Raw genomic sequence first — 16996 nt, 5'->3', positions numbered from 1 at the left:
AGAGAGATAGAGGGAAAGGGGGGAGGGTTGCTGTTATTCTGAATGGACAGCACAGTCCTGGCAAGACGAGATTAGAATTGACAGGCTGATAACTGCGTCACTATCAAAACAGGAGAGAAAGAGTGGAAGAGCGTGAGGAGAGGACAGGAAGATAGAGGAAAAATAGAGAGAGGGAGATACAAATAAATAGAGAGAGATAGAAAGAAAGAAAGAGAGAGGGAAATAGAGTGTGCGGGAAAGAACATTTGGAGAGGGGAGAGGGGGTTGGTGCGGGGAGGGGGGTGAGTCTAAAGAAAGACTGGTTGTCCAATCAGAGAGCCTCCAGCGCATACCCGACAGCACATGTACCGATGTAAAACAGGCCGCATAAAGACTTAGCTAAAACATCTCTCAGAGTGCTGTGTATCGATTTCAAATAGGGACTAAGTGTAAACATGAATCACCTCCAGACCTGATGAATAGACGCCTTCGGTTCACAGAGGTGATCTTCCAGATGGAAAAGAGAGCTGGGGTCCGCGATGCTAACCCTATCCCAGCACAGGCCCCTCAGAAGCCAGTTTCAAATAAGATGCCATCGATGCCAGTCATTCATGGACGGCAAAAACCTATCATTTGTGACGGGTTCTAGCCATGAAAGTGTAACCTGACACGCAGTTCAGAAATACTGTGAGAGACGCCACCACTGCAACGTGCTCCCCCCAAAAAACATACCTCTACTCGTTACAAAAGGACAACTTAAATTTAAGAAACTACTGTATCATAACAACCCCACCACACCCCAACAATATGTTTCAAAGACACAGCTCCTAAACAGCATACTTCATAACTGGGGTACTTTTGGCAGCTGTCGTAGACGTAAAGCCTTTGTGTGTTTAAAAATAGCTAAATCTAAAAAGCCTTTACGAAACTGAGAGCAGGGAGCGTGTCTGCACACAGGAACACAGAACACCAGCTAACGCAGTCAGGCACACATTAGAAGAATGACCACTAGAGTCAATGATTTCATTGACATTTTCCAATCTCCCTCGCCGGGTGAGCTGTCTTTGAGCAGTCTCAATTTGCGTCGCCTATAACCGAGAAAACTGACGTTTATACTTTAAATATGCGCCGCGCATCTGGGAACCATTAACCCTCCTTGTCACATTGTCCATCTGTGAGCAATGAGTCTGACTGTATGTCAAAACCACCCATAACCTTGAGTATGTCCAGACCCACCCCCTCAGCCTGACACTGTGGAAGTACTGCTTAAGCCAAAACAGTTCGGAAAAGGAAGTATAAACGAATGTGTTAAATCTTGAAGACGTGAAATACTATCGTAGGGGAAATGTAGGCTTAAGGTTAGGAAGAGATCCTTTTGTTACTCCAGAGAGTGACGGCTGTTAAAGGCTTGTGGCCTAGCATCAAAATACAAACCCAAATATCCTGACAGTCCTTTATGGCAATGTTTTTTTTCTCAGGCGCACACACATTCTGTACTGATTTGTAACAGGGTTAGCTTGAACCTTGGATAAATCTTTAACTAAAACACACTCACAACAAACTAGTAAAAACATTGTACTGGTTCAAACCCCATACAAAGAGCTAGCCTCTCAGTGACTCTTAGCTGCAGTCAGGCTAAGGAACGATGGAGAACAAGGGGGCTATTGCTTAAAGCCTTCAATGGACAAACCAACTTAATCAGTGCCAATTGTGCAAGAGGAGCCCTTGTATTTGGTAATGGGTTGAAGAAAAGCCTTAAGTGAAAACTAATTTGATTAACACTCTTCTAACAAGCTGTGGGCTGGGGGCACACCGAGCCCATCTTAATAAATAGCACCTAAGCAGTTGGCACACACTTCCTGCCTGCCAGCTTTCTAACAGGCCCCTGTGGGGTGTGAAGGGGCAACACAGGCCCTGTGCAATTTTGGTGAGGTGGGGGGGGGGGGGGGCAAGGAGGCAAGGAGGCTAATAGACAGCCCAGGTGTTCGTTTGTAAAACGTATGATTAGTTTGAGACTGCACGGCAGTTCTGGCAGAGAGGTTTGCAGACCAAAATGGAAATGTGGAAACCGTAACACTGTAGTGCTCCATAAGCACACATGCACACACACGTACACAGTGGCAAGTCCAAAACAACTAGATTTGAAAGTTCAGATTTTTCTTTGTTTGTTGCCAGGTTTGGACTGGCCCTATGAACTTGGGATGTGGTGGGCAACACGCACTGACAGAAAAAAAACAAAAACAATTAATCAAACATGAATGGGGCGACCATGGCGGGGTTATTTCCATAGCAACAGCCTGAGGGGATGATTCAACTCTTTTTATGTTTCTTTGTAAACATCACACCAACGAGAGAAAAGACGGCCAATGACAGGCAGCCTGGCAACAGCGGCATCAGAGGTCAGAAACCTCTTGGTATCAATCGAGATTTCTATTATGTTGGTGTAAAAGGAAAGAACACAGTCTCCCTTAGATGGCACACTGGGGCTCTCTGAGGCGATATTGGGTATTTTAGCACACATATTGGTGCCAAGTGTCATGTGAGTGCAGACGGCCAGTTAGATACTTTGTAGTGAGCCACGACAGTGGAATCAGAATGCAAATTAGCAGGAAGTACCCCCCACCCCCAAATCCCCCCCCCTCCTCCTTTTCAACTCATGACAGTGTGAAGATAACTGCTTCACCTCCAACTGCTGTTAGAGAAAAGCCCTACTTCCCTCCACACTACCCAAAAACCCTTTACATCACCCAGGGAGGGTTTTTTATATTCATATAAAACATTTTTATTTATTAATTTTTATGCATCAGGAGGCTCAGTCAACACCCTAATCTCCTACATGCGAACACCTCATGCGACTCTCCTCGGCTCTTTCTCTCTCTGTCTCCCGCGGAGACGCCACAAGACAGTCCACACCAGTGGTGCACAGACATTATGAAAGGCTATTATGATGTCTGTTCCATGGTTGCCATAGGTACTATATGCTAATTGTCATCCAGGGCAGAGGCAGAGAGGGGGGTAGGGGGGGTTTGTCTGAGCAGTCGGCTTTGTTTGGCCACTGACGTACTCGGCTGGCTGACGGAAGATGCCGGAGAAGGTGTGTTTAGGAGGCACTTCTCCCACCGGCAGGGCGCCCGGAACCAGCTGTGATACGGGTTCCCGCTTGAGCGAAACTCACGCGTGAGCTTAAGGAGTTGCTGAGAAGTGAGTCCTTGTTGAGTCTAACCAGTCCTGGTACAACAAGCGCAGAGAACCAGCTGTGATTCCCCACCATTGATACAGCAGCTTCAGTCTTTCTAGAAAACATCAGATGCTTCCTTGGTGTTTACAGCTTCTGGGCTTCTCTACATTCTTCTCCTCTGTCCTCAGAACAGAACCTGTAACCCCCCTCTTCGGAACCGCCAACCCCCCTCTTTAGAATCTCTAACCCCCTTCTTCAGAACCTCCAACCCCCTTCTTGAGAACCCTGAGTCACTGCTCCCTGGGAGAGAGTAATAGTTTCCTCGCACAGGGGCCGCCGCTCGCTATTGTAGAATCACAGAGCGTTTAATTGAAACAAATGACTGTAATAATGGGACATTATCCCCACAGGCGGTGGTGGTGGGCCCTAATTAGCGCCGCAGCGAGGACGCCTCGCAACGCTGATCCCTCAAAGGAAAACGGGCAAACCCCTTTTAACAGGAGCCTGGGCCGGGCGGGACGTGTTCCGATCGCCGCGCGAGCGTGCAGCCTCTCCAGGCAAGCGTGGAAAACAAACGTTTAGTTGCCCCCCCCTCTACTCGGCCCCCTCTCCTCGTCCCCAGTTCTGTGTCTCAGGGGCCCACGTTCAAATCGCTCCAAATCGTCTTCCATCTCAGCTCTCCTCCCTTGCTCGCTCGCTGACGAGACTTTACAGATCTTGTTTGGGAACTCGTTGAGTGTTTCGTTCTCTCTTTGAAGGAATGCTAGTTTGGGATTTTGCTTTGCTGGGGCTAATGTGCCCAACATAATTATTCTGTGCAAAACTGTTTCCATCACAATGAAAATCGGTTCTCCAGATTCAATTGTTTACCCTTGTACATCATCTCAATTCAGCTAATGCAAAGTTCAAATCCCTGTGACCACGCTGTTTGAAATATTCATTAGCCTCAACAGTCGCTTAAGGTTATTTGAATTAGCTGCATGAATATTTATGATCGGCAATGAATGCTCATTTGTTTTTAATGCTAAATCCTTTAATTCTCCTTTTCATTTCCTCACTGTCATACATTCATAATAAGCAACTAAAAACAAAGCTTTGCTTTGAAAATATCATTATAAAGTATTGGTTTTTGTATTGTTTTATAAGTGAATCATAGTGCCAGGCCAATTGTTTGTATTAGTTTCTACCTCAGTGACAGGACACATTTCTCAAAGCAGTTGTCTGGACATTCACTGAAAGGTATCCATCTTTTTGTCAAATGAAACGCCTGAACAGAAAACATTCCATCTGTGGCTAAAACAAAAGTGATTTATCTGGACACAAAATCAAGATGTCATATCTATTCCCCTGAAAGCCAACAGTGCAGGCCAGTCATATGAGATATGTTTCTGGTCTGAACAGATTCTCTATCTTACAAAACAGTGGCCTCTTTTCAGGTTGGCCCTTACTGCCATACTGTAAGTATTGATGAAGAATTGAAACTTTTGCTTTATAACTTTATGCCCATGAAGAAGTTTAGATGTGTGTACAGTATTATGCAAAGTTTGTCTAAGGTCACATTTGACCTTATATAATGTTTCATTGGCACTCTATATAGTCCCTACTTTGGTGCTGTCAATAGATGCTTTTATGTTGTTGCACTAAAATAATGGTGGATTTTTTCCTGCTGTCTCTGTCCTAAATGCCAACTGATGCAAAATAAATTTCCTTTATCAGATTAAATGAAGTCAAATTAAGTCAAGCTCACATAACCTTGTAGCAATCAGTGACTCTGACAAGAATTGATCCTGAAAACACAGACACGCACAAACACGCATTTATACAGCACACACACACACAAACACACACACACACAAACACACACACACAGGCATTCGTCTACATCATCAAACACTGCTGCTAAATTGCAGAGCAACACAAATACAAAGATATTGCGTAGCTGGTTTATCAGCTTAGACATTTATTAACAGTGAAAGGGAAGGCCTTTTAGTATCCGTAAAGCACTTAAGGTATGTCATAAGGACAGTGCATGTCGCCATGCCAACAGGACTAAGCTGATGTGACTGCATGAGCCCAGCCCAGGCCTGAATACGTTGGAAGTTTGTGGTCTGACCCTGCCAGGAATAGCCATGTAGTGCATGTCTGACAAGACTGAACAAATGCCCCATTACAGATAACGTGACTGTGGGCAACATGAACTTGCAGATTTTGGCAAACAGGGGTACTTCCAACCCCTACAGCCCCAAACACACACACACACAAACCTCCCCAAACTCACACACAAACACCCCCCCAAACACACACACACCTCCCCAAACACACACACACTCCCCCAAACACACACACACACACCTTCCCAAACACACACACAAACACCTCCCCAAACGAACCTCGTTACACTTGTAATGAGACGTCAGGGCTGGCGCTCAGTTTCAATATTTAAACGTGGCGGCGGATGCCTCAGCGGCCCTTCAAACCCCCCGCCCCCATCTCCCCTCCCCCACCCCAGCCCCTAGACCCTCATTACCGCCACACAGAGAACTCCTCTTTTTCAAAGAGACAAATCTGGCTCCCATCTCGCCGCCCGGGCAACAGCCAGGGGCCTGTCGAACATGAAAGCCCCCCCCCCCCCCCCCCCCCCCCCCCCCCCCCCCCCCCATTGCAGGGGGCCACAGGCAACTGAGGGAGAGGGGTTAGATGGGGATTCACCCGTTGTAATAAGCCCCCAGACTCAAGGATGGTGACAGAGTACAGTATGGCCTCCAGTCATCCAGTCATCCAGGCCTCTTTCTGGCCACAGAGTGTTAAAGTGGGGGCGTGTTGTGGAGGGGTTAACCTGTGGGTGGTGGGACCACTTTGGGGTAAACTTGAGAGTTATATCTCAAGTAATGTGATTGGAAAATGTGAATTTCTTCAGTTGGCTGTAGAATCATATTTTTTTCCAACTTCAAAGGATTTAGTTGTTATGGTTGCATTGTTACCTGTTTATCCGTGTGCAGTTTGTCAAAGGATAATTTTGCTGTGCAAAAATTCAGACTAAATTGCCTACAGTATGGAGAATAAAACCTCTTTGAAAGGGAAACCGCTTGAATAAGCTCTATAACCACCATATTGTCAGAGTTATCTACAATTATGCTGTGGACATCAACACTGCATCTAAATGCCCCAAACACTCATTTCTCCTCATTGCACCCTGTTTGTTTCTCCACCCAATGTTCATGTCATCTTTTGATGTGGCTGTTAATAGCAGCCTGTGCAGAATTCAGATGAAATGAGAGAGAGAGAGAGAGAGATAGAGAGAGAGAGAGAAGAGGAGAAGGCTGTCAAAGACAGGATGTAGTCAGCAGAGAAAGAGGAGGGGTGGAAGAGACAGGATAATATCACCCTCTTCACAGTCAGACCCAACACTTCCAAATGGTCCAAAATGAAGCTTCAAGTTGATAACAAGGAGTTTTATTTTATTCATAACAAGCAAACGTAGGCTTTTCCTAAAGTTCAGTACAGCCTGAATTCCTATCTTTAAAAAAACAAAACGATGTTGCCTTTTGCTAACACTGCAATGGTTTAACTATCTTTGCCATATGATAGGAAAAAGCAAAAGATGTAAGGTAAAAAAAAAAATGATGTCTTAGCCTTCAGTTGAATGTTGTTCTAAAACCATAGACAACTTCCCCTGAGATGAGAAATATCTATTTCTCATGCTGAGCTAATTTGTAGGGGGTTTAAATGTTTACCGTTAAGTTTCAACATTGATTATGTGTTGTATCCTTAAGGTACTGCTGTTGAATCAACATTTTTACTGATCTACTTAACCTGTAATGAAAGAAATACTCAATAATTTTAACTTTGTCAAAGGAGTAGATATTACACAAGGTAACACTAAGAACTTCAAGGAATGTTAGTCTGTATTTATTATCATTAGACATGTTTTCTATTCATCTGTTTTAAGCTCATAACATAAATAATACTTGAACGGATCTATTTTGCTTTTGTTGCCATGAAATGAAGGTTAATTTACTTCATAGGGAAACATCAAATGCCTCAACCACTAATGGAGAAAAAAGTACTTCAAATCAGGAAGGGCAAGGCAGTGTCAGCACAATACAAACTTCTCATTTATAGAAGACAAAGGTACACAGCTGGATCTACAATGTGATTCTCCTCTCCTCCACAGCTGCATTTCTACAAAAGACACCCTCGGGTGAAGAAACCATTTAAAACGTCAAGTGGACTATCAACACACATATTTAACCAAAAACACCTTAGAGATGGTAAAAAAAAGAAAAGAAAAACACCTCAAGGATTTCCAAAAGGCCTCCTTGGTTGCACCCTCCGCCTCTAAGAGACGTTAATAATTATTCTGTGCAAAACTGTTTCCATCACAATGAAAATCGGTTCTCCAGATTCAATTGTTTACCCTTGTACATCATCTCAATTCAGCTAATGCAAAGTTCAAATCCCTGTGACCACGCTGTTTGAAATATTCATTAGCCTCAACAGTCGCTTAAGGTTATTTGAATTAGCTGCATGAATATTTATGATCGGCAATGAATGCTCATTTGTTTTTAATGCTAAATCCTTTAATTCTCCTTTTCATTTCCTCACTGTCATACATTCATAATAAGCAACTAAAAACAAAGCTTTGCTTTGAAAATATCATTATAAAGTATTGGTTTTTGTATTGTTTTATAAGTGAATCATAGTGCCAGGCCAATTGTTTGTATTAGTTTCTACCTCAGTGACAGGACACATTTCTCAAAGCAGTTGTCTGGACATTCACTGAAAGGTATCCATCTTTTTGTCAAATGAAACGCCTGAACAGAAAACATTCCATCTGTGGCTAAAACAAAAGTGATTTATCTGGACACAAAATCAAGATGTCATATCTATTCCCCTGAAAGCCAACAGTGCAGGCCAGTCATATGAGATATGTTTCTGGTCTGAACAGATTCTCTATCTTACAAAACAGTGGCCTCTTTTCAGGTTGGCCCTTACTGCCATACTGTAAGTATTGATGAAGAATTGAAACTTTTGCTTTATAACTTTATGCCCATGAAGAAGTTTAGATGTGTGTACAGTATTATGCAAAGTTTGTCTAAGGTCACATTTGACCTTATATAATGTTTCATTGGCACTCTATATAGTCCCTACTTTGGTGCTGTCAATAGATGCTTTTATGTTGTTGCACTAAAATAATGGTGGATTTTTTCCTGCTGTCTCTGTCCTAAATGCCAACTGATGCAAAATAAATTTCCTTTATCAGATTAAATGAAGTCAAATTAAGTCAAGCTCACATAACCTTGTAGCAATCAGTGACTCTGACAAGAATTGATCCTGAAAACACAGACACGCACAAACACGCATTTATACAGCACACACACACACAAACACACACACACACAAACACACACACACAGGCATTCGTCTACATCATCAAACACTGCTGCTAAATTGCAGAGCAACACAAATACAAAGATATTGCGTAGCTGGTTTATCAGCTTAGACATTTATTAACAGTGAAAGGGAAGGCCTTTTAGTATCCGTAAAGCACTTAAGGTATGTCATAAGGACAGTGCATGTCGCCATGCCAACAGGACTAAGCTGATGTGACTGCATGAGCCCAGCCCAGGCCTGAATACGTTGGAAGTTTGTGGTCTGACCCTGCCAGGAATAGCCATGTAGTGCATGTCTGACAAGACTGAACAAATGCCCCATTACAGATAACGTGACTGTGGGCAACATGAACTTGCAGATTTTGGCAAACAGGGGTACTTCCAACCCCTACAGCCCCAAACACACACACACACAAACCTCCCCAAACTCACACACAAACACCCCCCCAAACACACACACACCTCCCCAAACACACACACACTCCCCCAAACACACACACACACACCTTCCCAAACACACACACAAACACCTCCCCAAACGAACCTCGTTACACTTGTAATGAGACGTCAGGGCTGGCGCTCAGTTTCAATATTTAAACGTGGCGGCGGATGCCTCAGCGGCCCTTCAAACCCCCCGCCCCCATCTCCCCTCCCCCACCCCAGCCCCTAGACCCTCATTACCGCCACACAGAGAACTCCTCTTTTTCAAAGAGACAAATCTGGCTCCCATCTCGCCGCCCGGGCAACAGCCAGGGGCCTGTCGAACATGAAAGCCCCCCCCCCCCCCCCCCCCCCCCCCCCCCCCCCCCCCCCATTGCAGGGGGCCACAGGCAACTGAGGGAGAGGGGTTAGATGGGGATTCACCCGTTGTAATAAGCCCCCAGACTCAAGGATGGTGACAGAGTACAGTATGGCCTCCAGTCATCCAGTCATCCAGGCCTCTTTCTGGCCACAGAGTGTTAAAGTGGGGGCGTGTTGTGGAGGGGTTAACCTGTGGGTGGTGGGACCACTTTGGGGTAAACTTGAGAGTTATATCTCAAGTAATGTGATTGGAAAATGTGAATTTCTTCAGTTGGCTGTAGAATCATATTTTTTTCCAACTTCAAAGGATTTAGTTGTTATGGTTGCATTGTTACCTGTTTATCCGTGTGCAGTTTGTCAAAGGATAATTTTGCTGTGCAAAAATTCAGACTAAATTGCCTACAGTATGGAGAATAAAACCTCTTTGAAAGGGAAACCGCTTGAATAAGCTCTATAACCACCATATTGTCAGAGTTATCTACAATTATGCTGTGGACATCAACACTGCATCTAAATGCCCCAAACACTCATTTCTCCTCATTGCACCCTGTTTGTTTCTCCACCCAATGTTCATGTCATCTTTTGATGTGGCTGTTAATAGCAGCCTGTGCAGAATTCAGATGAAATGAGAGAGAGAGAGAGAGAGATAGAGAGAGAGAGAGAAGAGGAGAAGGCTGTCAAAGACAGGATGTAGTCAGCAGAGAAAGAGGAGGGGTGGAAGAGACAGGATAATATCACCCTCTTCACAGTCAGACCCAACACTTCCAAATGGTCCAAAATGAAGCTTCAAGTTGATAACAAGGAGTTTTATTTTATTCATAACAAGCAAACGTAGGCTTTTCCTAAAGTTCAGTACAGCCTGAATTCCTATCTTTAAAAAAACAAAACGATGTTGCCTTTTGCTAACACTGCAATGGTTTAACTATCTTTGCCATATGATAGGAAAAAGCAAAAGATGTAAGGTAAAAAAAAAAATGATGTCTTAGCCTTCAGTTGAATGTTGTTCTAAAACCATAGACAACTTCCCCTGAGATGAGAAATATCTATTTCTCATGCTGAGCTAATTTGTAGGGGGTTTAAATGTTTACCGTTAAGTTTCAACATTGATTATGTGTTGTATCCTTAAGGTACTGCTGTTGAATCAACATTTTTACTGATCTACTTAACCTGTAATGAAAGAAATACTCAATAATTTTAACTTTGTCAAAGGAGTAGATATTACACAAGGTAACACTAAGAACTTCAAGGAATGTTAGTCTGTATTTATTATCATTAGACATGTTTTCTATTCATCTGTTTTAAGCTCATAACATAAATAATACTTGAACGGATCTATTTTGCTTTTGTTGCCATGAAATGAAGGTTAATTTACTTCATAGGGAAACATCAAATGAAAAATAGTTTCTTAATGGGCTGAAAATGAAAATAACCTGGTCTACCATTCCTTTAATATCAGTATATTTCTCCATATACTCAAGCCTACCTTCCTATTTCGGTGCTCAGATATAAGCTCTTCTTGTCCCCGGAGATAATAAATGAATAGATTTTTTTTTCTCTCTCTTATCGGTCATCTATTTTTCCAGAGTAAGCTATTACTTGCTCTGGTTGCTAAGCAACAGGAAATATTAATAGTCACTATTATTAGCCGGGTTCTGCCAGAGTAGTACTAAAGTGAGGAAGTGGAGAGCATGAATGTGTTACATAAATCTTTAGGCCTTTCGCGGTGTGTGCTAGTCTGTGCTTGTGTGGTGATTTATTGCAATGATGGATCATTTATGAGAAAAGAGAGGGTGAAATACAAAAATGGAACATTACCCTGAAGGACTATTTGAGAATAAATAATTGCAAAGGTGAAATGAAAACTGTTTAAAAACCAGGGCGCTCTCTCTGTCTCAATGAACTGTTATTGGCCAAACACACTGAGAGAAAAGAAGAGATGGGCTTTCTCATACAGAATAGGTAAATGGAGGTAAATTAGAAATTCATACATACTGTACTGCCCACATACAGAAACATGTGCAGTACAAACAAACATACACACACAAACTAATGTATACTCCCAAATACACAAAAACACATACACATCTTTAAACTTCCCACAGAAATCTAATTGCAACTATATGAAATAACTCGGTACACTTTGAGGATTTAAAACCAAGATGTTGACTGAGTACAACCAATAACTAAGCTTATAATTAACTTTAAAAGGCTGAAATGAATGATATCTCACTACGGCATGAGACATATTTAGCTCACAGTACTTCAGTTAGCTATGCATCGTCTTACTGTAAGCTTGGAGTCAGTTTCTACCACACACAGAAAATGCACAACTTATGCAGTTTGATTCTGAAATCACATAAGACCTGATTAACAGAGGATAAATGCCACACAGATACTCACATTAAAGCATGAATATTTATAGTGAGAGAAAAAAAAGAAGTTATTTGTGTCAGATGAAAGTATATAACATTGAATAATTCACAAGTGGGGCCCCATTTATAATTTATCTGGTTGGATTCTATGATTAAAGCCTATGAGTAAGTTCGCCAGGGGTGTTTGCATGTTCAGTGTGAACCATGTTTAACACATGAAATAGTCACTTCGCCAGGGTTGGATTGGAGGTCCTTTTGAAAAGAAAAAGTAGCTGACAAGGGAGATCCCTTCTTTTCTCCTTGAAGACCAAACCCTCCTCCTCCACCTCCCCCCTCCCTTTTTTTGGGGGGGGGGGGGATTTTTGTCGATCAGAGAGTGAATGAAAATGTGCACTGCACAGTTTCTTGCTCGCTCACTTTGAAGGAATAAAATCTTTGAGACGAGCAGCTGAATAGATACTAAAGGGCTGTGCTGAAAAGAGCTGGAAGCTGCGGTTGAAAAAAAAGAACCAGAATCTTTGAAAGCAGAGATGTTGCTTATATCTGCAGCGGTCTTTGCAGTTTTATGTTCGCTACTGACTGTAATTGGAACATTATTCCCCTACTTGATAATGTTTTCCTCGGTTATAACATGGCTCTCACAAAGCCTTATTTAACATGTTAAACGTGCTGCATGTTATATTTCAATTTTCAGTTAGAATTTCAAATACACCAGGTTAAATGTGTACCAGTTAGTACATAGTACTAGTACATTAGACACATGAATGACAAGATAAACAAATCAAAGCTTATTCCTCAGACGTGATTAAAAAAAGGTAAAGCCACAGTCACATGACAGCTTCAAAGGAATACTCTCCACCCTAGTATTGAAGTTTGTAAGATGTTTTCAGACCTCATAAGTGGTCTTTGGTCGAGATGGTTCAACGTCCCATCCCAACGGATATGTGGATCCAGCTGTATGCCTCAACCACTAATGGAGAAAAAAGTACTTCAAATCAGGAAGGGCAAGGCAGTGTCAGCACAATACAAACTTCTCATTTATAGAAGACAAAGGTACACAGCTGGATCTACAATGTGATTCTCCTCTCCTCCACAGCTGCATTTCTACAAAAGACACCCTCGGGTGAAGAAACCATTTAAAACGTCAAGTGGACTATCAACACACATATTTAACCAAAAACACCTTAGAGATGGTAAAAAAAAGAAAAGAAAAACACCTCAAGGATTTCCAAAAGGCCTCCTTGGTTGCACCCTCCGCCTCTAAGAGACGTATGTATGTGGAGGATGTGGACGGGGGGGAGGAGAGGGCGAGGAGGGGGAGAGGACGGGGAAGAGGACGGAGGACTCACCGCGTGCATGGGCCCAGCGAGGAGGTGGCTATCCTGCCCCAGCATGTTGGACATCATTAGGGCGGGCAGCTCCGGGTAGGAGTAGGGGTTAAGCAGCCCGTTGTGGGGCAGGCCGTGGAAGGAGTAGCCTGACTCAGGATCCATGAGGTGGAGCAGAGAGGGGTCGGCGTGGTTCGGGGGAGTGATGGGCGGGATCTCATAATCTTCATCGCCTCCTCCTCCGCCGTTGCTGCCTCGGCCCTGACTGGAGTAGCTCTAAGGGGAGGAGAGAGGGAGCAGAGAGGGAGAGGGAGGAAGAGGGAGGAAGAGGAGAGGTAGGGAGAGAGAGGGAGGGGGAGAGGGAGGAAGAGGAAGGGAGAGAGAGGTAGCAGAGAGGGAGAGGGAGGAAGAGGAGAGGTAGGGAGAGAGGTAGCAGAGAGGGAGAAGGAGGAAGAGGAGAGGTAGGGAGAGAGGTAGCAGAGAGGGAGAAGGAGGAAGAGGAGAGGTAGGGAGAGAGAGGGAGGGAGAGAGGGAGAGGGAGGAAGAGGAGAGGTAGGGAGAGAGAGGGAGGGGGAGAGGGAGAGGGAGGAAGAGGAGAGGTAGGGAGAGAGGTAGCAGAGAGGGAGAAGGAGGAAGAGGAGAGGTAGGGAGAGAGGTAGCAGAGAGGGAGAAGGAGGAAGAGGAGAGGTAGGGAGAGAGAGGGAGGGAGAGAGGGAGAGGGAGGAAGAGGAGAGGTAGGGAGAGAGAGGGAGGGGGAGAGGGAGAGGGAGGAAGAGGAGAAGTAGGGAGAGAGAGGGAGGGGGAAAGGGAGGAAGAGGAGAGGTAGGGAGAGAGAGGGAGGGAGAGAGGGAGAGACAGGAGGAGGAGAGGTAGGGAGAGAGAGGGAGGGGGAGAGGGAGAGGGAGGAAGAGGAGAAGTAGGGAGAGAGAGGGAGGGGGAAAGGGAGGAAGAGGAGAGGTAGGGAGAGAGAGGGAGGGAGAGAGGGAGAGACAGGAGGAGGAGAGGTAGGGAGAGAGAGGGAGGGGGAGGAAGAGGAGAGGTAGGGAGAGAGAGGGAGGGGGAGGAAGAGGAGAGGTAGGGCGAGAGAGGGAGGGAGAGAGGGAGTGAAGAGATAGAGAGAGACAGAGGAAAGAGAGGATGAGGAGAGAGGGAGGGTCGGAGCAAAGAGAGAGATACAGAGACAGATAGATAGTACAGAGAGAGAGAGAAAGATAGATAGAGAGAAGAGGGAGAGAGAGAGATGCATGATGAGAACATTGCAGAAACCGATTGTGTAGAAAAGCACCCTGTAGGAAAACAGGGATTGAAACTGATCCTTCAGGCTCTGATATATTAGCAAACACAATTACACATTAAGCAACCATTCATATATCACAGGTGACTTATACGTTCTGATAAATACCCTGTGGCACCAACCATCATTAGTAACAGGCCTGTAGTGACATTCCCAGTTACCACATCACCTACCCATGAACACAACTAACAGCCTCCAGAATCAGAAAATATAGCAGTTTCAGTTTAAGCCATGGTGCCGATGGCATTCCCTACAGCTGACACACAGGTTTACAAATTAGGAGCCGTATCTAAGTCGAGTTTGTGACCTCCTTGTTCAGAATGAAGTGAGAGATACTTTCTTATGATTGGCCAAATGCAAATAGGTGCTATACTGTAGGAGCAACATGAGGAAGGTTGACAGAGGCATCTTCAAGGGCCATCTTGACATAATATTGTGCTGAGAAATATGGTTTTGCACTCTGAAAAAGCACACTGAGGGTATTCACCAGGGAATGAAAAGCAATTTTGTCAGAGGCAATCTGATGCTGACTGCTTTTATAATGACTGGGGAAAATTAATCATCACAAATAATATTCCGGTGTCAGCCATTCAAGAGCTTTTTAATAGAATTTTTATGATTCATGTCTCGCGGTACACATCAAGCAGTCCGTTCTGCAACATTTCAGAAATCAATTCAATATCATCTTCGTGTAGGCTGTCATCTCTCCTGCCAAGGCAACCATTTATCTTCCAAACAAATACTTTTAGCAAACAAATGGTAAGAAATGCTTTGGGAAAGCGAGAATGTTCCAGCTGCATGTGCTGAAGCACAGAAGCCAAAAAAGGAAAGAATGTTGTTAGCTAAGAAATATAATACTGGATGTTATATATTTTCTGCCTATAATATAATATAGACTAACATCTGGTCTGATGTCCTTGGGCAGACAGCATCATACAATAGTATGTTTCTTTACCCACATACTCCAAAAAAACATATCTGGGAGATTTTATCCAATTTTATCGAACTGAAAATTTTAAAATCATATGTGATATTGTTAGAACTAAAACTCATAAATTGTATATGTTGAAAACACGTGGATACAATACCTGCCTCTGTCCTTATTTTTATTTGTCATCGTTACCTCAAATACATTGTGTTTCATAATTCTAGATCATTTATTTTTCCCGGCAACAGCCAGGGCAGGAAGAGTGGTATATCTAGACTTACACAACAAAGAATCCAAGCCAATAAAACTACCTAGAACAAGTTATTTATCTAGAGCCAATGATATGACTACAGTACTGTATCATATTTAATACAGTAATTACAGTAGCTTGTTCTTTTATCCATAGTGTGTCTTATCCACACTGTAAATCCTCACAACACAGCTACAGTCCAACGCGTTTGATCCCAACTTTCATCCAACTACAATCGTCTGCATGAAACAATCCATTCACAGAGATGACAAGTAAATGATGTAACTGTACATGTTGAAAGATCTGAATGTTGTGAAAGGCTATATAAGTACAAGCTAGCCTTCGATTCTCTTCACTGCTTGGCCTGATGCCCTTGAGGATAAGATGTGGGACAAGGACGCTACAAGTGTAATATTTTCAAACGTAGATAAATAATTCATAAATATACTGTCTTTCAGGACATGGCAGAGAGCGGATAAAAGAGAAGGGTCAGAATGAAATGGCAAATGTTGATTCAGCCTCTTTCACTAACCTTCACCCTCCCTTGAAAGGTGAAATTTAAGCAAATCTTTCATTTTACTGGGGAGGGCATGCTTGTAAAGGTAAGATGCTTCTTCTCTTTAGGATCTTCTTCATGGCAGTCCATGTGACTTAGTATTGAATACATGTATTTTTTAATGTGACTTTACATTGGGTTTTAGAATTGTCCAAGCGGGTGAAATAACTTATTTTCATTTCTGTTAATATAGCATAGTTTCAAGTTTGATAGTGTGCTAGAAATACCATTAACCAACTGAGTATGGTATAGCTTTATAAACCAAAGTGCCCTAGCCATATGCTACATTGGAATAATAACAGATCGGCCTTGTTTTAGTGGTAAACAACAGCTGGCGATGCATAAATAATAGTCCTCATGTCCAGTCGCTATAGATAAGATATGAGTCACCGATAGCAGGACAGTTGAGCAGGTAAAATAAATTATACAGCAACATTCGAGCAATGTCAAAATATCAGACTCCAGGGGTCGAATAGAAGAATGAGAGACAAACCCGCCAAGAAACGTCGACTCGACTCTGAACTCTACTCAGGCGTGCTGCTGAACTGACCGTGAGAAGGACAGTACACACACGAGCGTTTGACCCGGCTTTGAAGATGACAAGAACCTCCATTTGGGTGATGTATCAGCAGAACCAGTCACAGTAATACAATAGATGGCGAACAACAGCCCCCTCGATAGAAAAAAGGCTGAAGATGGATTTCGGGGCTCGCTGACTGACAGCGTGGCGGAGCCGGGATAAGTGGACTGCGGAAGGGCGTCTTCTCTCGTCCAATCACATCCCAGGGTCACAGGTAACGTCCGTCACAAAGGACAGGCTGGTCGGGGAGGTGGGCGCGGTCCACAGGGGCTGGGGAATAAGCTATCCTCCTCTCCCCCCCCGTCACCCCCCTCCCTCTACTAGCAATTCTCTCAAA

General features: G+C 43.6%; 1 protein-coding gene across 1 annotated transcript in view; it reads right to left on the bottom strand.

The window, feature by feature from the left end:
- The window catches only part of tox2 (TOX high mobility group box family member 2), a 65607-nt gene that overhangs the window by 9501 nt on the left and 39110 nt on the right, over positions 1 to 16996 (bottom strand). Inside the window, 2 exon segments of the mRNA XM_047039840.1 lie at positions 12616 to 12693; positions 13073 to 13327. Of these exon segments, the coding sequence (XP_046895796.1) occupies positions 12616 to 12693; positions 13073 to 13327 (333 nt within the window).

This window comes from Hypomesus transpacificus, chromosome 18 (assembly GCF_021917145.1).
Source record: "Hypomesus transpacificus isolate Combined female chromosome 18, fHypTra1, whole genome shotgun sequence".
Taxonomy (NCBI): domain Eukaryota; kingdom Metazoa; phylum Chordata; class Actinopteri; order Osmeriformes; family Osmeridae; genus Hypomesus; species Hypomesus transpacificus.
This window is presented reverse-complemented; position numbering and strand designations above follow the sequence as displayed.